Source organism: Amblyomma mixtum, chromosome 9 (genome assembly GCF_055824585.1).
Source record: "Amblyomma mixtum isolate Tamu chromosome 9, ASM5582458v1, whole genome shotgun sequence".
Classification (NCBI taxonomy): Eukaryota; Metazoa; Arthropoda; class Arachnida; order Ixodida; family Ixodidae; genus Amblyomma; species Amblyomma mixtum.
In genome coordinates, this window is record NC_143020.1 from 101,969,509 (window position 1) to 101,990,640 (window position 21,132).

The 21,132-nt window shown below is 44.8% G+C and overlaps 1 protein-coding gene across 2 annotated transcripts in view; it reads left to right on the forward strand.

Moving 5' to 3' along the window:
* The window catches only part of LOC149330397 (venom metalloproteinase Antarease-like), a 32,174-nt gene extending 13,366 nt beyond the window's left edge, over positions 1-18,808 (forward strand). For both annotated transcript variants that reach the window (XM_089559840.1, XM_089559841.1), the window contains 5 exons: positions 1,857-1,965; positions 4,161-4,328; positions 12,302-12,449; positions 14,290-14,388; positions 18,520-18,808. In XM_089559840.1, coding sequence (XP_089415966.1) covers positions 1,857-1,965; positions 4,161-4,328; positions 12,302-12,449; positions 14,290-14,388; positions 18,520-18,609 — 614 coding nt within the window. In that variant the 3' untranslated portion in view covers positions 18,610-18,808. The remainder of the gene's footprint in view (positions 1-1,856; positions 1,966-4,160; positions 4,329-12,301; positions 12,450-14,289; positions 14,389-18,519) is intronic.
* Positions 18,809-21,132: the final 2,324 nt, after the last annotated feature.

Below are 21,132 nucleotides of genomic sequence, written 5' to 3' on the forward strand. Positions count from 1 at the left end.
CTAAAAACGGATATGGACATTACTTACGGTGGGCTACATGCCTCTCAATAGTTAAGGAGCCCAACGGTAATAGTTTAAAATTAACTATTATGAATTATGATGTACTACACCACTGACAATGCTATGCCAGAAAAAGCGCGCATCTAATTCAAATAGCTTATTTTTAAAAATTGCAGAAAGTCTTAGGTGAAACACCCTGTATAAATGCTGCAGAAAATACATATTATAATAGAAAAAAACACTGTAGAAATCATTTGGCCTTAAAACAGCACTGATTTTGACGTCAGTTTCAAGTTAGTTTTGGAAGTAGCGGAGTATACATGGTCAGGGAGACTATTAAAAATTGTTAGCACATATACTCCTCGTCTTGCTTGGCCGTATCTGGTTGAGTATTTTGAGAACAGCGTAGCGCTGACTCTTACGTAGGGTTCTGGCAGCAACCGATTTAATCTTGAAAGCAGGATTCCTAAAGTATCGCAGAACAACTGTTCGTTTATATAAACTTTCAAAGGACGGAAGGGCTAGAAAATTAAACAAGTTTACTTATCTTATTTTATTTACAATACCCCTAAGGGCCCTCGTGCGAGGGTATTACAAGGTGGAAGGGGAGGGATACAAGCATGAAAATACGGCACAGGCACTTGAAACAAAATACATGTAATAACGAAGTATGAAGTAAAACTAGTAATGTACACAAATAACACAACAAACATCGCAGAATAAAATACTCAGTAAATGCACATAATGCAACAAAAATACAAAATATGTCAGTCCATGGTTTGCGTTAACGAATGCTGAAAGGGAAATGTTGAAAGGGAAAGGAACGTTCATAGGTGGTACTTTTCAACATGGTTTTTAGAAGAGCATCTACACGATCATGCCACTTTTGCGAACAGTGCGCAAAAACTGTGATGCCGTACCTTATAACACTCTATGCAAGTCCGTGCATGATATTGTTTTTTTACCAATGCAGGGAGAAAAGGTTTAATTGTTAACAATAACCATGCAATGCTATGTAATCTTCTACAAATATATGCCATGTGGCTGTGCCACAAGAGATCACTATCAAAGCAAACCCCAGATATTTTATACAATGAATACTTTCAACTGGAGTGCAATGGCAAGCTTTATTGTTGCGGCAGTGTAAAAAAAAAAAACAGATTCAGTCAGTGCAGCTGTCTTCAAGGGGTTTCTGAAACAAACTAATTTTGTTTTTTTTTGCTGGTTTACCAAAAGGCCATTCAAAGAAAACCAGTTCATTGCATTACAGATATTTTCTTGTAGTAAAGTTTCCGCAGTTTTGTACGAAATATGCTTTGTAAGTAAAACTGTATCGTCGGCGTACTGAAAGACCAGGTAGTTTATCATTTCTGACGCGAAGTCATATATAAATAGACTCAAAAGTAAAGGTGACAGAATGGACCCCTAATAATAATAATAATAATTTGTTTTGGCACCGTCAATAGGAATACAGGCGAAACAGGCCGGTCTAAGCCTTTAGATGGCTTGTAGGACCGTACCTAAAAAAAATAGTGACTGAAAAGCGTGAAAATGCGCACATAGACAAAGAAAAAAACAATAAATATGAAAAAGAGCATACTAAAAATTAGTAAGTCCATACAAAACAAAACTGAAAGGAGCATAAAGGCGCGAAATCTAACAAAGCGACAAGTAATAATAATAATAATAATAATAATAATAATAATAATAATAATAATAATAATAATAATAATAATAATAATAATAATAATAATAATAATAAATATAAAACGAACAACTTAGGGCAAGGATATTTCTAACACTGGTATTTCTTCTGAAGTGTACTGGTTCGTGAGCTTTTTGTACTTGTGCCCAAGGATACGCCATGGTTGGAGCAGCATGCACCAAATACAAAGTCGGCATCGCTGAAGACAACCCGGGAACCTATCGAGGCGTTGAGACTCTCGCTCACGAAATAGCACACGTGTAAGTTTCTCGCGTTCTCTGTACCTGCGTTCGCGTCAGTGTTCCAACCAATCGAACGAGGACGGCTAGCAAATCAAAAGGCGAGAGCGAATTAACCAACGTCTCCAAGTTGGCATGGTGTTAATAGAAAATTTAGCAGAAACCCCCAGTCTGAAATGGGTTTGGGGACTAACACCATTCCACCCGCCGCGGTGGCTCAGTGGTAAGGCGCTCGTCTACCGAGCCGGAGTACCCGGGTTCGATTGTTTATTGTTTATTGGGGGTTTAACGTCCCAAAGCGACTGAGGCTGTGAGAGACGCCGTAGTGAAGGGCTCCGGAAATTTCGACTTCCTGGGGTTCTTTAACGTGCACTGACATCGCACAGCACACGGGCCTCAAACCGGGTTCGAACCCGACCGCGGCGGCCGCGTTTCGATGGAGGCGAAACGCAAGAGGGGCCCGTGTGCTGTGCGATGTCAGTGCACGTTAAAGATCCCCAGGTGGTCGAAATTATTCCGGAGACCTCCACTACGGCACCTCTTTCTCTCTTTCTTCTTTCACTCCTACCTTCCTCCCTTCTCTTACGGCGCGGTTCAGGTGTCCGCCGATATATGTGAGACAGATACTGCGCCATTTCCTTTCCTCAAAAAACCAATTTACCAATTTACCAATTTATTTACACCATTCCCATTTCCTTTAAAGGCGCTCTGAAGAGGAATCTGAACTCTTATTTTTGCCACTGGAACACGATCTACACGTTCCCAGCGTTCTTTGGAAACTTCGTATTGTTGCCCTGCGCCGCCGATTTCCCTCATTTAAATCGGATTAACGTCGGGCTCCCGCCTTTTTTTTCTTTAGTTCCTCGCATTGGTAGGAGGAGTCGACCAAATTTCACCAAGCCATCGGCGGCGGAGTGATACGTAGTGGTAGGCGAAAGCAAAGAGTCCACGCGTATTTTTATTTCCGTGGGCCTAATTTGCAGCTACGTAGTCTCTTACTACACCTATTTATTTACGGAAACCTAAAAGAAGCCAAATAAAAGCGAAAACAAAGTCGCCACGCCACTGCCTGAAAGGCACTCTATGCGTTGGTCGACTCCTCCCACCGTATGCGGGGAATTAAAAAAGAAAAGGCGGGAGCCGGACGCTAATCCGATTTAATTAGGGAAATCGGCCGACAAGACAATAAATAGACGTTTCTAAGAATGCTGGGAGTGTGTAGATAGAGTTCTCGCAGCAAAAAGATGAGTTCAGATTCCTCTTCAGTGCACCTTTAAAGTATGCACATAGGAAGTAGTCCCGTTACGTCACGGGACCGTTTTGCGGCGTAGGACGCATTTACAACAGTGCAAGCCGAAGCTGGTAGCGATAACCCTTTTTCAGTGCTCACAAAATGGCGCCCACTGTGACGCCGGTGCATACTAGCTCCTTATGGTTTGTTTTTGTATATGGGGTTTGAAGTCCGCAAACGACTCAGGTTATGAGGGACGCCGTACAGTGAGGGGCTCCGGAAATTTCGACTCCCCTTGGATTCTATAACGTGCACTGTCATCGCACGAATGGCTAACTTTCTAACTGTTATAGTTAGGCTCCTTATTTATTGTTATGGTTAGTTATAATTAGTTAACTGCTTTAGTTAGGCCCACCGTAGGTAATATCCGTATCACTTTGTAGAATTTTGAAAACGCAGTTGCCGTCGGCGCTGTGGCGCCACAAAATCTGGCTACATCGCGACAAAATACATGCGCTTTGGCTTGCAGGCACAGTAACGTCTCCAGTGCACATAACTTGTCGTAATAGCCAAAATTTCACGTTTTTGAAATTCTAAAAATCAATATGGATATTAAATATCGCGGACCACATGCCTCTCAGTGATTAAGGAGCCTAATAGTAATAGGTAAATACTTAGCAAAACCATGATCTGAGCTAGTTGGTTCATCTTCCCAACTTCACCAGCGCTGCGACGAGGAACAACGAAAGTCTTTGTTTCTCGTCGCAGCGCTGGTGACGTTGTGAAGGTAAATACTTAACTATTCAGTATCAGTTAACCAGCCTGGTAGTTGGCACATCTTAGCTGTATTCTGATGTGCTATGCCGCTGACACTACTATGACGTAAAAAGCGCTCTTCTCATTAAAAAAGCCCATTTTTTAAAATTTCCTAAAATCCTAGGTGCAACACCCTGTATTATATACATTTTCACAATTTGTTTTTCAGGCTTGGCTCCAAGCACGATGGCGACCCACCCATGAGTCATATTCCCAGGCATCCGGGAGCCTACTCTTGCCCTTCAAGCGACGGGTACATCATGAGCTACGTCTTCAAAGACGAGAGGCAGTACCGGTTCTCTACCTGCACGCTCCACCAGATCGACTTCATGGCTCAGTGAGAATCCGCTAAGATTTTGAACGCTTGGCAGCGTTTCTGGTTTGGTTTAGTTTATGGGGTTTAATGTCCCAACGCGACTCAGGCTGTGAGGGACGCCGTAGTGAAGGGTTCCGGAAATTTCGACCACCTGGGGCTCTTTAACGTGCACTGACATCGCACAGTACACGGCCATCTAGAATTTCGCCTCCATCGAAATTCCACCTCCGCGGCCGGGATCGAACCCGCATCTTTCGGGTCAGCAGCCGAGCACCATAACCACTGAGCCACCGCGGCGGCGGCAGCGTTTCTCTGATGCCGGAGTGACGTCAGCCAAATAGTGGAAAACGTGATACAGAACGATAGTTACTATTAGAAAAACCAGCAGTAACAAGATGAACAGTGAGAAAAGAAGAGATACATATTACGCAGCCAATGAGATCTGTGCCGAAAATCGCAGCGAACAACGTACCATGTCCACTTTAAACCTTTAGATGCTATGTTCGCAGTCGTGTGATAGCGAACGCGCAGCTTTTTCTGAGAACATGCTGCACGTTGGAGGGATTTACTTGTTTAAGATTAGTTTGGCAGCCTCAATATTGCAAATAGGCTGCATTTTGATGGCGACTAGCGATCGCAGCAAATGATAATTTTAAAAGAGTAAGCTTGTCAGCACACCCTCTGCCATTTATGTTCAGGCATATTTTGGTCCAAATAACATTGGTTGGTTGGTTTGTGGGGTTTAACGACCCAAAGCGACTAAGGCTATGAGAGACGCCGTAGTGGAGGGCTCCGGAAATTTCGACCACCTGGGGTTTTTTAACGTGCACTGACATCGCACAGTACTCGGGCCTCGAATTTCTCCTCCAAAGAAATTCAACCGCCGCGGCCGGGATCGAACCCGCGTCTTTTGGGACAGCAGCGGAGTACCATAGCCACTGAGCCACCGCGGCGGCCAAATAACATTCCTTAACGCGTTGGTATTAGTACTCCCATGGTTCGCAAAATCTGTCCGTCTGGTAATGTGTGATGCCACTTAGAAGACAGTGAAAAGCAGTGTGCGGGAGTCTGGATAGGAGGAAAATGCTCTCGGAACTTAGTGAGGGGAGGTGAATGGCAAGTGTATAGGATAGAAAGTGGAAAAGAAGTAAGTGGAGGGAAGGATAGTGGCCTCCACCGACAGCATGGTGGGTTCAGCGAAAGATACACGACGCGTGGGAAACGCGTTTGGATGACGTGCCATATTTTAAGGCGGAAGCCTTTAATGTCTCATCGTTGTAAGCAGCAGTTGTCGACAGAAAATGTCACGCTTTTCAATTGGCGGAAATGGTCGTGACGTCACAGTGCGCGAATTTAAAACGGGGCCAATTGTACTTTGGCTAGTAACCATGCAACCAATTGAAGGGATCGTATAGTGATGCTCCAATAAAGTGGGACTGAGCTTAGTTAATTGCTTAATTACCCAATTAGCCTAATTAGCTTTACAGAAAGAAACTGCAAGAAGCAGACGGAAATATCTTCGTGCTAGAAAACCTAACGAAAAGAACCCGTGCACTGTTGTTCGAAGCTAAGAACTGGGCAAAAGTTAAGAAATACAAATACGTGTGGCATAGCAATGGCCGAATTCTGGTACGAAAGGCTGATGGACTGAATGCCGAATTGGTATCGAGCGTTGGCGACCTGGAGAAGCTTGCCTAAAGGCGGATGACCCATGGATATGGCGTCCTACGTTTTGCCGCACGACTTCCAGAAACACATAGGGAAACCGTTTTTGCAGTCATTCAAATGCTTTCATCTGAACATAAGATCAATCAAATATAAAAAAATTAGGTCTGGATTTACTTCTTGATGAGCTAAATGAGTCACTAGATTGTGTATTGCTAACTGAGACATGGTCAACGGACAGCACCGACGTTTATAGACTTGCTGGGTATGAATCTTGTTACTTAAATCGCTCCTCTGGAGGGGGTGGCGGAATTTGCATTTTGATAAACAAAATGTACGACTATGAACTGCTTGAAAATTTTTCCATCGTTACAGATGATTATGAAATTGTATCTGTTCTTGTTCACAACAATTTGTTGGTAGTTTGTTACCGTCCTCCACATGGAAAGATGGCGCCTTTCTTTGACTACTTAGAAACGCTGTTCTCCTTTGTTGATATTAATCGTTATAGTATTATATTTGGTAGTGATATTAACATAAATATGATGAATGCTTCTTTGCAAACTAACTTTTCTGTTTTGTTGAACACGCGTGGTATTAGGAACACTATTGATATGCCGACGAGAGTGACAGAAAGTTCATCCTCATTAATTGATGTGTTCCTTACAAATATTGACGCATGTAGAATCAAAGCGCGTGTACTTACGTCAGATCTCAGTGATCACTTGCCTATATTTTTGTGCGCCAAAAGTCAGTTCAGCAAAAATAAAGCACGACATACATATTTCGTTCAACAGATGACACACTGCAACCTTTCCAAGTTTTATAGCAAAGTTTCACGCACTTCGTGGGATCAAGTTTTTGGTAGCGAAGATGCGAACGTTGCTTATGACACATTCATGAAAATACTGAAACCAATCTATGAGGAGAGTTTCCCTTTAGTAGCAAGGAAGAACGGTAGAAAAATCCGAAAACCATGGGTTAACGCAGAACTTTCCGCGAGGATTAGAAAAAAGAATAACTTGTACCACCAATTTGTCAAAAGCAAAGACAAAAAAATACTACTAGAATTCAAAGCTTTCCGTAATCGTCTAGATAAAGATATAAAAAAAGCCAGACGTGAATATTTAGACAATGTATTTATGCCTGCAGCAGGACAAATGGATGCAGTTTGGCGTAGACTGAACTCGATGCTAAATTACAAGATAGGAACTGAAAAAGTGTGTAAGATAAAAAGACATGATGCTGAGTTAACAGGAGAAACCCTCGCGAACGCATTCAACCAACATTTTGTTCAAGGTAACACCGCCATTTGCTCCAATGACCTAGCAAACTTTCTGCGTAATGATAACTCGGTGTTTCTGACTCCAGTAAGTGAAACAGAAACTGCAAGCATAATTCTAAATTTAAGAAATAGCAGTGCCAAAGACGTAGATGGAATTCAGGTAAAACCAATCAAACACGTTGCACATTATCTTGCTCCATGCTTAATGCATGTACTTAATTTATGCTTTCAGCAGGCCATATTTCCGCCCAAAATGCAGGTCGCTCGAGTAAGCGTGCTATATAAGAAAGGTGACAAAAATGATATGGGAAATTATCGGCCCATATCGATTCTCCCGGTCTTTGAAAAAGTCTTTGAAAAAGCTATTATAAACCGATTGACAGCATTTCAAGAAAAGCACAAATTGCAAGCTAGTAGCCAGTTCGGTTTCCGCAAAGGATTTAGCACTGAACTTGCCCTCTTGACGCAGAAAGAACACATTTTAAGTGGTTTGGAGAAAAGTAAGCTAGTCTTGGGCCTTTACGTTGACTTCTCGAAAGCATTCGACACTATCAGCCACGCAATACTTATTAGGAAGTTAGAACATTATGGCATTCGCGGAAAGGCCGGTGTTCTTATGGAATCCTACCTTAAACATCGTACCCAAATTGTAGCCATTGGTGATTCTTTATCAGATGCACTTCATGTTTCCCAGGGTGTGCCGCAAGGCAGCATCCTGGGCCCCTTTTTGTTCAATTTGTACGTGAACGATGTTTACGGTATCACTCCATCCGCTACTTTTGTGAATTATGCGGATGATACAAGCGTGTTTTTCACAGGAGAATCAAGTGATCACCTAATAGCTGCAGCAAATGTAGCGCTTGCTAAGCTTGATGAATGGACCTAAAAAAATAGCTTGAAGATTAATGCTGATAAAACTAAAGCAGTTTTGTATCATACTAGGAACAAAAACATAGACACACAAAACACAATTACACTACGGTCAACTCCTGTAGAGATTGTGTCTAGTTTTAAAACTCTGGGTGTCATTTTTCAAAACACAATGTCATGGGATGCCCACATAGATTATATTACAAAAAAACTATCACAAATAGTAGGCATTGTTTCGCGAAATCGCCATGCATTCCCTCGCCACATTCTGATGCTGATTTATAATGGTCTTTTCTCCCCTAGACTTAATTATTGTCACTTGGTATGGGCATCGACTACTAAATCTAATATAGACAGAGTGCTCATTCTCCAAAAAAAGTTTTTAAGAGCTGTCGAAAACGTACCAATGCACTACCACACACATGAATTATTTAAAAAATACAATATAATTTCAGTAACAAAATCCTATGACTACCGGCTTTGCAAGTTGTTCAAACAAGAAACTAAATTGAAGAAGGATGGATAACTGGGCGAGTTTGTACTGATACATCGTGGGAGGGAACAGCGCGAAACAAAACGACGGACAAAGGAAGAGGCACAAAGACGAGCGCGTAATTTACTGCGTAATTTCCTTTCCTCAAATACAATTTTCATTTTCTTTGTGCCTCTTCCTTTGTCCGTCGTTTTGTTTCGCGCTGTTCCCTCCCACGAAGAAACTAAATGTAACAATTTTACTATTCAGAACATAGCTCAGCTAGAGAATAATGTAGTTTCATACCAGACGCGTCATTTTGAACCATGGAAGGTTAACACAAGTAGAACTACATGCGGTCCACAAATGCTGCAAAACAAGTTACCCCGATTACTAAACAGTTTGCAAGCTAAAAATATCCAACTCGACAATATAACTTTCAAAGCACTGCGCGATCTTTTCAAAACGAAGTAAAACGAGATTTTGTGTCTATAATATTTCCCCACGAATGTATTAAAAATGTGAGTACGTGTTACACTGAAATGTGGTAACAGTATATATGTTTTAGCGTTTTTCTTGTAATATGTTGGGTTTTTTTTTACTTTTTTTTCTTTACATGTTGTGATAAAATATGCTGTGTATAAACTTTTTTTTACGACATTCCGCCAACTGCCAATGAAAGGGGGCCTGCGGCCCTGTCAAGCTGGCTTCTGGCAGCTTTTTCTGCAGGCTTCCTGCATCATGTAATGTGATGTGAATAAACTTCTTCTTCTTCTTCTTCTTCTTCTTAGTCAGGCCATATAAATAAATAAAACCGATTAGAAATTGGTCGAGCTCAGGAATCGAACCCCGGTCTTCGGCGTGAGAGACGAGCATGCTATCCACTCCGCCATGCCAGCTCGATGGTTTGGAATGAACAAAGGCGCTTCTAGTGAATACGGTGTCTTCACTCACACTCATCCTCCTCCATTCCCTTTCCGCGAGGTTTAGGTGTCCACCAACAAATGAGAGACAGATACATTTCCTTTCCTCAAAAAACCAATTTACTGACGAGCGAGGCGTAGAACCGAATGGGCGATGGCGTTCTATGGACTCCTTGGCAGCGTTGCAAGACGCTGTCGCGTTCCACTTTTAGGGGCATCAGTGACCACACTTTAGGTCAAAAAAGTGCCCCCCTGAATTTTGTGAGACAGTTACTGCGTAATTTCCTTTCCTCAAATACAATTTTCATTTTCTTCATTACGGCTCCTCTTTATCTATCTTCTTTCACTCCCACTTCCTCCCTTCCTCTACGGTGTGGTTCAGGTGTCCACCGAGATGGCAGAGAATTACTGCGCCATTTCCTTTCCTCAAAAAGCGTGGCGTTCAAAGGGCAAGGCATCGCGCTGAACAGGTGGTGGCGTTCCGTGGACTCCTGGCAGCGCTACAACGCGCTGTCGCGTTCCACTCCTAAAGGCGAAGCCTAAGCCTAATTAATTAGCAGTTAATTAGTATTCAGGCATTAATCAGTAATTAACCATTAATTAGTGATTTGTCATCACTTAGTAATTAGTACTCAATTATATGTGACGCCACCGGTGCCACAGAAACAGCGAAGGTTGTGCGGAAAACGCTTCCGCCTCTACCCACTTTAGACAGTCAAAGTGCTCCCTGAATTTTTAATGCATATTAAGGCGGAAGCCTTTAATGCCTCATCGTTGTAAGCAGGAGTTGTCGACAGAAATGTCACGCTTTTCAATTGGTCGAAATAGTCGTGACGTCACAGTCCGCGAATTTCAAACGGGGCCAGTTGTACTTTGGCCAGTAACCATGAAATTAACCAATAGTGATGCTCCAAGTAAGTGGGACTGAGTTTAGTTAATTGCTTAATTATCCAAATAGCCTAATTAACCCTTCTAGTCAGGCCAGATAAATAAATAAAACCGAGTAAGAAATCGGTCGAGTTTGGGAATCGAGCCCCGGTCTCCGGAGTGCGAGACGAGCATGCTAACCACTCCGCTATGCCAGCTCGATGGTTTGGAATGAACAAAGGTTGGTTTGGTTTATGGGGTTTAACGTCCTAAAGCGACTAAGGCTATGAGAGACGTCGTAGTGAAGGGCTCCGGAAATTTCGACCACCTGGGGTTCTTTAACGTGCACTGACATCGCACAGTACACGGGCCTCTAGAATTTCTCCTCCAAAGAAATTCCAGCCGCCGCGGCCGGGATCGAACCCGCGACTTTTGGGTCAGCAGCCGAGCACCATAACCACTGAGCCACCGCGGCGGCAATAAACAAAGGTGCGTCTAGTGAATACGGTGTCTTCGTTCACTCCTATCTTCCTCCCTTCCCGTTACGGCGAGGTTTAGGTGTCCACCCAGATATGTGAGACAGATACATTGCCTTTCCTCAAAAACCAATTTACCGACGAGCAAGGCGTACAACCGAACGGGCTACGGCGTTCTATGGGCTTCCTGGTAGCGTTGCAAGACGCTGACGCGTTTCACTCTTAGAGGCGAAGCCTAACATCTCAACAACGCACCAGTGACACAAGCAGCAACACCGCGCTTAAGGCTTTCGCCTCACCGCACTTTAGGTCAAGTGCCCCCTGAATTTTTTTTTTTGCCGAAAGAGATGCATTGATCATCAGCGAATTTTTTTTTTGTATTTCTGCGGTCAACACGTCGATAGAGCCGAAATCCGATAGGCTATTTCTGCTCATTTTCTTCAACCTGAGCTGCAACTGACTACTTTTGATCAGCGAGAGGCTGCGCTGCTCAATTCGGACGTGACTCGGACGTGGATGTAGGTAGGTGAGTGGGTGAGTGGTTAGGTAGGTAGGCACGTGGGTAGGTAGGTAGGTAGGTAGGTAGGTAGGTAGGTAGGTAGGTAGGTAGGTAGGTAGGTAGGTAGGTAGGTAGGTATAGATGGGTGGGTGAGTAAGTGGGTGGGTGGGTGGGTGGGTGGGTATAGATAGGTAGGTGCGTAGGTGAGTGGTTAGGTAGGTAGGTAGGTAGGTAGGTAGGTAGGTAGGTAGGTAGGTAGGTAGGTAGGTAGGTAGGTAGGTAGGTAGGTAGGTAGGTAGGAGTTGTGTAGGTAGGTAGGTAGGTAGGTAGGAGTTGTGTAGGTAGGTAGGTAGGTAGGTAGGTAGGTAGGTAGGTAGGTAGGTAGGTAGGTAGGTAGGTAGGTAGGTATAGATGGGTGGGTGAGTAAGTGGGTGGGTGGGTGGGTGGGTAGGTAGGTATAGGTAGGTAGGTGCGTAGGTGAGTGGTTAGGTAGGTATAGGTAGGTAGGTGCGTAGGTGAGTGGTTAGGTAGGTAGGTAGGTAGGTAGGTAGGTAGGTAGGTAGGTAGGTAGGTAGGTAGGTAGGTAGGTAGGTAGGTAGGTAGGTAGGTAGGTAGGTAGGTAGGTAGGTAGGTAGGTAGGTAGGTAGGAGTTGTGTAGGTAGGTAGGTAGGCAGGTAGGTAGTTCTGTAGGTCGGTAGGTAGTTCTGTAAGTAGGTAAGTAGGTAGGTAGGAAGGCAAGGAGAGAGACCTTGCCCGTACCCCTATATTATCACGGGAATAATTCCGAATCTGATAACAGCTCGGCATTGACGTGCATACCCGCCGACTGATGCCTGGCGCTGCCCTCACGTCACATGCGTTACCCCGCAACTCTGCAAGTAGGCCTAATTATTTTACTGTTTTTGCTTGTTCTTGTCTTTTTTTTCTCCCCGGGCAGTTACCCAGGGCGAGAGTGCGTGCTCAAGATCAACGTGCGCAAGAAGATAACGCAGACGTTCAAGCTTCCTTCGCAAATGATAACGCTGGAAAATTACTGCAAGCGCATCAATAAGGAAAAGGGACCGCTAGTGTACAGACCGTTCGACGTAAGGCCTGCTTCCCACCTTTCTGCTTATTATGCCTGTCTGTAGTGTTCGCCTGAACAGCTTAATCTTACATCTTTGAAATTCATGCCAGCCACCCGGCCGGACTAGTAGTTTCGCTTGAAAATAATGTGGTTCTTAGCCGAAGGAGAAATCGAATTGGCCAGTAAAGAAGAGTGGAAGGGTTTTTGCCTTGGTTACCGGCGACACTTTTACGCAGAAGGGAGTAAAAGGGTGCAGAGATAAAACCTTTTAGTTAATAACTTCGCTACCACTGCTATTAGTCGGTCAAAGGCTAGCGACAAAGGGATAATGTGCCGACAATTACTATAATTCCGGACTAACAGCATACCGCGAGAAGGGCTTTATTTATTCTATTTTACTTACTTTTGGCTTAGAGGGTCGCGACGCAACCTCGTTCATCGTCGTAGATTATGTATAAGTTATTCCTCTTGAATTGGTCCGAAATTTGTGCAAGTTGAAAGAATTGAGCTTGAAAAAGAAAAAATAAAGTAACTGTCAGTGGTATAGAGAGGTTTTTAATAAATGCCCTTAGTGAGCGGTATATACACTTATACAAGTCGGATGATTGAAATGTTCAGGGGATTACTTCTCTGATGACTTTAAAACATAACGTAGCTCAGGTTACAAGTAAAAATGTTGTATCACCCAAATCAATACAACGTCACATGCCACCTCTCAGATTCACTGCAGAGGCAGACATACCAGTGAAATAAATCATTGCCTGCTAGTCGTTGCGGAGACTCTGCTTAGCCAATGGCCCTCTATGTCATTGTTCGTTGTAATGAGGCCAGATCGCGTATAAGGCCCAATTAAACCATTTTTAACACAACTTTAAGCTTTTTTTTTAACCGATGGGGTTCAGTGTCTCTGTTTGCTGTAGTAACACCTGGTTGGGTAGAACGCCTATGTGAAGTAATTCCTTGGCAACGAATCATTGCACTTTGTTTTGCAATTCATAGCTGGCCATAATAAGACCTGAAAGTAGCTAGTGATACTGCTTCTATCGAGTGACGGTTCCACGTTCCTGCTCACCCCTTATTTGGAGACTCCCTTGCAAAAATTTCTTTAGACAGTCTATAGAATGTCAATAGACTCCTGTCTATAAAGTCTATAGACTCTCTATAGACAAATCCTAAAGAATTGCCTGTAGTCAATACCAATCCTATCGACAGTCTATGGACAATCTATAGATGTAGGTCAAATGTTTAGGGGAATTTCCCAAAGTGGAGTAGGTTTGTAATAAGGGAATAATTACTCATTGACGTCCACCCAAGCGTAGCCATACGGCTACAAAGGAAAGCTAAACAGCTATCTCAGAAACTTCGCAGTTAAAGAAAAATTCGTCCTGGTCTGGGGTCCGAACCCGGAACCACCGCTTCACCGGAGCAGCCGCTCTACCAGCTGAGCTAACCGGGACGGCAAGCTTATGGTGGGGCGAAAGCGAATTGATCAATAACTCGAAGTGGGAACAGTGTAGGTCAAATGTTTGTGGGAATCCCCCCCAAGTTGGAGTATATTTGCAATAAGGGAGTAATTACCCACTGACGTCCACCCAAGCGTAGCCATACGGCTACAAAAGAAAGCTAAACAGCTTTGTTTAAACAGTGTTGTTTAGCTTTCCTTTGTAGCCGTATGGCTACGCTTGGGTGGATGTCAATGAGTAAATACTCCCTTATTACAATCTATAGATTTGTGGCCCTACACTTTTAGTAGACTTATGTATATAGACACTCTATAGGCTATATATCGACCATTTTTATAAGAGTATAGCTGGCATTTCAACTCAAAGGAATAAATGATTCCTTCTGCCCAAAACCAGGAAGCGCCTCCGTGCAAGGTTCATTGCCACGAGCCGAACAGCTACACATACTGGATACATAGCGTACCCGATGGATTCGTTTGCGGCAGAGGACCCAAAGTATGTATGCAGTGTTGTTTTACTGCTTTCCTTCACATGTGAAGTATGTGTCCTGTGACCGGCCCGTATCCTATGTGCACAGGAATAAACTGTGACTGCCAAATGCCCTGAAGGAAACTAACGGCAAATTTCTGTTGGACTATGCGATCGAACGCAGCGTCCCAGTGACAGAGAGGTTGACTTCGCGGGAAAGTGAACCTTTTATAAACAAGGAAAAGAGATGCAATTAATACATGTGTCGCGATGCCGTGCCATTTTCCCTAGCAAACTACGACGACTTCGATTATATCTTTGTGTGCGGATCTTTTAGGATTTTTTCACTTCCAGCAAGCGATCACGGACTCCATAACTTTTTCGATGCAGCACTCACGTCACGAGTTTGGAACGAGTAGTACGGGAAAAGAATATTACACTACAACAAATTTGTCAGCAATAAATGCATTTTTTACTGAACAATAAACAAACTTGGCCAAAAAGGTCGAAGAACTCAATGTTATTAAGAACACAAATGGGTGGAGGTATCCTCAGCCTTTCTTTACCTATTAATTCCATTCACGCGATGCCACATGCATGAATTTAATGCCATTCGCAATTTCACGAATTCACCACGAGTAATCCGGCCATTAGGAAACACTCGACTTCGTGCCGCCACGGTTGCTGAGTGGTTATGGTGTACGGCTGCTGACCCGAAAGACGCGGGTTCGATCCCGGCCGCGGCGGCTAGAATTTTTTTGGAGGAGAAATTCTAGAGGCCCGTGTACTGTGCGATGTCGGTGCACGTTAAAGAACCACAGGGGGTCGAAATTTCCGGAGCCCTTCACTACGGCGTCTCTCATAGCCTTAGTCGCTTTGGGACATTTAACCCCATAAACCAAACCAAACCAAACTCGACTTCGTCCTCGTTGCTTACGGAGAACCCCTATACTATTTTGCCCCGAGCATCCTATCAAGTGGCTAATAATTGTTTGTTAGCGAGACGTTTCTACATATCCAGGCAACAGGTGACATTGTATTACACCGATAGGCCTGATTCGCGCCTGTAGTTTTGTCCTCTGTTGCTTTACCGGAAGAACAATGCAGGGACTAGGGAGACAGCAAAGCAACACAGAAAGGGTGTTAATTTCAGCCTGGCTTTCTTGAGACGTTACCGCGGCTTGTATAATGCTCCAAGCAATTTCAAACATGAAAATTGCAGTCATGAGTTTGAAGCCACTACTAGTCACACTCAGCAACTGGGACTGAAAAATAGTGGAAGGCATTTCAGTGCGCCGGGGAAGAAAACCATAATCTTTGTTAGTCTCAAACTTTGCATCTGTACCCTTTCCCATTGAAACCGCTTTCTGGGAGTTAGACCTCACATGAGCCTAGTCTAAGAAAACTTTTACAATTTTTTCGTGAATAAAAATGAAGCAGTTTTGCTGGTAGTAGTCAGGAGCGAACAGACGTGTTAAGCATAAAATGGTTTCAGCTGGCGTTCCAGGCCAACTCTAGAGAACCCCAAACCGAAACCGCAACAAGGATGACGTCGAAACTGGATTCAAAACTGAAGCTGAACCTAAAAAAGAAGCCTTTCGAAACATTCTGAAATTTTCCATCTGAATGGAATCCAGCAGAAAAAAAAAGAACGCTCCTCAGAACACTCCAAGGTGAATTCGAAGCAATGCTAGCGCAAATGGAAATCCTTCGCGCAAATCGTTCGCTTTCCGGTGCCTTAGGCCACTCGGCCATTGCCGCAGCTTCTGTAGCTCTGTGTTGTACAGGGTCGCTCAGTATGAAAGGGAACACGCTAGCACGTGGCCACCCGCTTTGCGAAGCGCGGCCGCCGTAAGCCGACAAGAAGGGGCAGCACCAGTCGCATACGCGGAAAGAGCAGCCGGCCGTGCTTACTGCGCATGCGCCATTGCGCCGATTCTTGCCGGCTCTCAGCGGCAGCGCTTCGCGAAGCATGACGGCTACGCGCTCGTGTGTTCCCTTTCAAACCGTATGAACATGTACTTGATACACTGCACTTTCTAAGGACTAAATCGTCGTAATCGTTATCCTTTGTCCGCTCGTTGTGTCCTTCTAGTCGTGGCCCTGCAAAGGAACCACTTGAGTAAAGAGTTCAAACGGCTGGCCTGCGTCTCTAACGGTAGTTTTTTGCAGCCGTATACGATGGTGGCCAAGGCTGCTGAAAACACCAAAAAGCTAAAAGAGCAGCGGGCGAGTGTCATGGCCTGTCCAGCAGCGAAGTAAGCAAGGAAATCTGAGAAGGTTGCCCAGCACAGGAAGAATGGCTGAACGCTGTGGCACGCAAATCATCGAAAGCGGCGAAGAGAGGGCGCTGTTAAGCTGGAAGTGGTGCGACAGGACGAAGAGCAGTCAAAGAGACAAAGTCGAACCCAGCTCTAACAACTGCTAGCAGCTCTAGTAGCTCTCGATTAAGAACAAATAATTCACTTCTAAACCAGTAAAGATAAATGAAAAGTTTCAGTGCAAAACGGTAGAAAAAAAAATGGTTGAGGCTTAACTTGGTTAAGCCTGGAGAATGCGAAGCATCATCGTGTCGCGTAATTTGGAGGCTCACAACCACAGCGACGGCGCGAGGTGGGCCCCCGTTTCTCCACTGTCGTGACGTCATCAAGTCACGTGGTGTGACGTCATGTATCACGTGATTTGGAGGCGCACAACCACAGCGACGGCGCGCGGTGTGCCCCCGTTTCTCCACTGTCGTGACGTCATCGTGTCACGTGGTGTGACGTCATGTATCACGTGATTTGGAGGCGCACAACCACAGCGACGGCGCGAGGTGGGCCCCCGTTTCTCTACTGTCGTGACGTCATCGTGTCACGTGGTGTGACGTCATGTATCACGTGATTTGGAGGCGCACAACCACAGCGACGGCGCGAGGTGGGCCCCCGTTTCTCTACTGTCGTGACGTCATCGTGTCACGTGGTGTGACGTCATGTATCACGTGATTTGGAGGCGCATAACCACGGTGAAGGGCTGAAGTGGTAGCTAAAGTAATATGCTTCGCATAAAACGACACTCTGTACAACTCCTGTAAATATAAGATATTTAGTTTAGTTTATTGGGGTTTAACGTCTCAAAGCGGCTCAGGCTATGAGGGACGGCGTAGTGAAGGGCTCCGGAAAGTTCGACCACCTGGGGTTCTTTAACATGCACTGACATCGCACTGCACACGGGCCTTTAGAATTTCACCTTCATCGATATTCAACCGCCGCGGCCGGGATCGAACCCGCGCCTTTCGGGCCAGCAGCCGAGCGCCGTAACCACTGAGCCACCGCGGCGGGGTGTGTAAATATAAGAGATATCCAAACATTTGTTTACGCTCTGAATTGAAGGCAGTGCTCGAACCTCTTCAAGAACGTCGTGAATACCGCATAAAGCTTGCGAACGAATGCCTTTTTTTCAGCACTCAAGTTGTTTAAAAGGTAACTGACTCGTTTAACTTACAAGAATAAACATATTCCTGCCTGGTTTAATTCAAGGCTGACAACACTTGTCCAGGTTAATTTATTCAAAATGCGGCGGCTCCTTCTTAGTACTTAGCTAACAATAGGTAGGACACTGCACATAAGCACTTTCTCACATTTAGAGCTTTTTTCTTCCTCCGCACAATGTCTGTGTGACGGACTTAAAGGAAACAAAAAAAAGCTATCTCAACTCAAGCTACGAGCTACAGCGTGTAAAAATGAATTAATGATGACTGAATAGTACTGGAGCAGAACTAAAGAGTACATATTGGAGGAAAAGAGAATTACAAATAGAATTTTTAGGTGCAAATATAAAAGCCTAGGAGGGGCCTTTGTTTTCCAGTGGACGTAATTATGGATGATGATGATCGAGGTGGGGATGGAAGCGGTGGCGGCGATGGTTTTCGACTACTTCCCTCTTCCCCCCTCCCTTTCTATCCACGAGAGGGGATGTCAGTCAAGGTCAATGTGCCGGGAATGTGGCGCAGTTACGCTGTCGCAAGCTACCTTTGTAAACAATGCGAGCTTCTTTTGACTGTACATATTGCAATGATGCTTTTTTTAAACACAGTTCGCATTCAGGCTATTGCAGCCTATTCTGCATATCATATTCTCAAATCTAAATTTGAGCCTCACTTGTTCTTTTTTTTTATAGGTCTGTATTATGGGCGTGTGCAAGCAACGGCCCGACATAAAGAGAATGTACATAGACGCCTACGCGCGCATACCTGGAGGCGTGATATGACCTCACTACAAATGGAACAGATCCGACGCAAGATTCATGCATTCTTCGGCACTTAATGCGGGACAAACACTTTGTTTCTTTTTATTTTGAGACACTGCACTTCTTTTTTCTTTATTCTTTGCATGGGACAATAATAGAAAGCATGAATCATAAACATAATCCCAAGTCCCTCTTCCCAATAAATAAAAAATTAAAAAGATTCCTACATGTCGTTGCAAGTTTCAGGAACTGTTTTGAAAGTGCAATGCCTCCGACAGAGTTCGCTGGCGTCCACAGAACAGAAGGTACATGATGAGAAATGCAAGACGGATATGTCCACGCATTCAAGTAGTCACTTTTCTCCGCATGCAGTTCGGAACAGTACCGAGGTAAGGAGGTCATTTAAATCTAGACGTGTATTAACCCTAAGTACAAGTCTGAAACACTCTTGATTTTTTTTAGTGGTTTCTAGTCGGCGCAATCATGGTTCTTTCGGACCTTTTGCAGCGGCTCAGTGCTTATAACGTCCGCCAGGTGAGCATATACTCACGGATTGAATCGCGGCCGCGGCAGCCGGTCTTCGGTGGCGCCAAGATGCGAACCAGTGTAACGAGGCTCTAAACATACAGCAGCGTTGAACTTGAACTCCTCGAAAAGTGGACACAATGCGGCTTTGCCCCTTGTAAAAAAAGCCTTTCAGAGAATGACAGGTAAAGAATAGGTAATTTGTTCTTTTATAGTTTATTAAAAGAAATGGTAGTCAGCGAAAAAAAGCCACTGGATGAACTTGAAGGCCTGACGAACTTGAAGGCATAAAGGTCTTAATTTTCCCAATCGATATACTTGCCGGAGTATTATATTGCCGTGCACCTTTTATAGTGTTTGTTCATTGAACGAAGGCAAAAAGTTGGGCATGGTGGTATAGATGCATAATGGATAGTAAAGCGCAAAAAGCCGCCGCGGTGCTCAGTAGTTGTGGCGCTCGGCTGATGACCCGAAAGACGCGGGTTCGATCGCGACCGCGGCGGTCGAATTTCGATGGAGGCGAAATTCTAGAGGCCCGCGTACACTGCGATGTCAGTGCGTGTTAAAGGATCCCCCATATGGCCGAAATTTCGCAGCCCTTCACTACGTCGTCCCTCATAGCCTGAGTCGTTTTTGGACGTTAGACCCACATAAACCAAACCATTGTCTACGGCGTGCGCTCAGTCAGCCTGCGGAAGCAAATGTTAGCGAAAAAGGATTTAACGCTAGAAGAAGCCGAAGTGTTGGCACTTTCCGCCGAAGCCGCTGAAAACGATGGCTGAAAATATGATACCAAAATCGGGGCCCAGCTACAAGCTTCCCAGCCCAAGTCGGTTCAAGCTTCACGTGTTCATCTTGTGCCGCGGCAGTGCGGTAGATGTGGTACCGGCAAACATGGCGACAGCAGCTGTAGATGGATCAGAACGAGGCGTTATCGCTGCGGGTCATCTTGCAAAGATGTGCCGCATCACCACCGATAAAGGCCGCGTCACACCATGAGTAGCGAAGGGAAAAGCTTTGGCTCTCGAAGAAGCCGCTCTTGAAGAAGCCCTGGCTGAGCACGATACTGAAGTGGAGCATTTATGGGCATCACTTTCTGCAAGAAAAAGCCGCCTCGAGCACCCGATAGGGCGCAGTTTCACGTGGGATGGTGTGCAACTTGCCATGGAAGTGGATACAGGGTCGCCTGTCGGCGTCATTTCTCGGGATGTTTTTGACAAGCGTCGTGAACAGTGGCCGGCGCTTAAGCCTTCGCGTGTGACGTTATGTCAGACCACGTGGTGCCAGTGCTGGGAGAATTGCAGCTGGGTGCAATACAAGACTGTTTCCGCAAACTACTCGCTTATCGTGCTCAACTGCTCGGGACAAAACCTTTGCGGCAGTGACCAGATGCCTTTGCTCGACAAAGCAGGGGTTTCTGTTCGCCGGTAGTAGTCGACGAGACGCAACGCAAGAGTCTACAGAAGCGATAAGCAACTTAGTCGGCGACTACCACGATGTGTTTTCCCGGGATCTCGGTCGGATCAAGGGGTCTCCTGCCAGCCTGCAGCTGAAGCCGTGCCCATATTCTCTAAGGCAAGATCCATTGCTCACGCTCTAAGAGGGTATCGCAAGAGCTGGACCGGCCAGTCTTAGTTGGCGTACTCTCTCCCGTCAAACATTCGGATTGGGCGACTCCCATCGTGCCAGAACTTAAAAAGGACGGAGCAGTCATAATTTGTGGCGACTTCAAGGCTACCCTTAACCCAACCTGTGCAATAGAGCAGTACCCCCTGCCAGTCATTAATGCGAGAGCATTATGTGGCTATGTCGCGTCAGCGAAAAGAGACCGAAAATTTGTACGCACAATTAGTCGCACTCTGAAGATAAATATGTGAAAGTGTGGTTATCACAGATCGTGTGATAAATTTTGCCGTGGGAAAAATTTGGTTGATGGGCTGCAATTAGGTGGATAATTAAACGCCAAAAAACGCGGTAAATATACGCTTAGACGTCAAAATAGCCATGAACGTCGATATA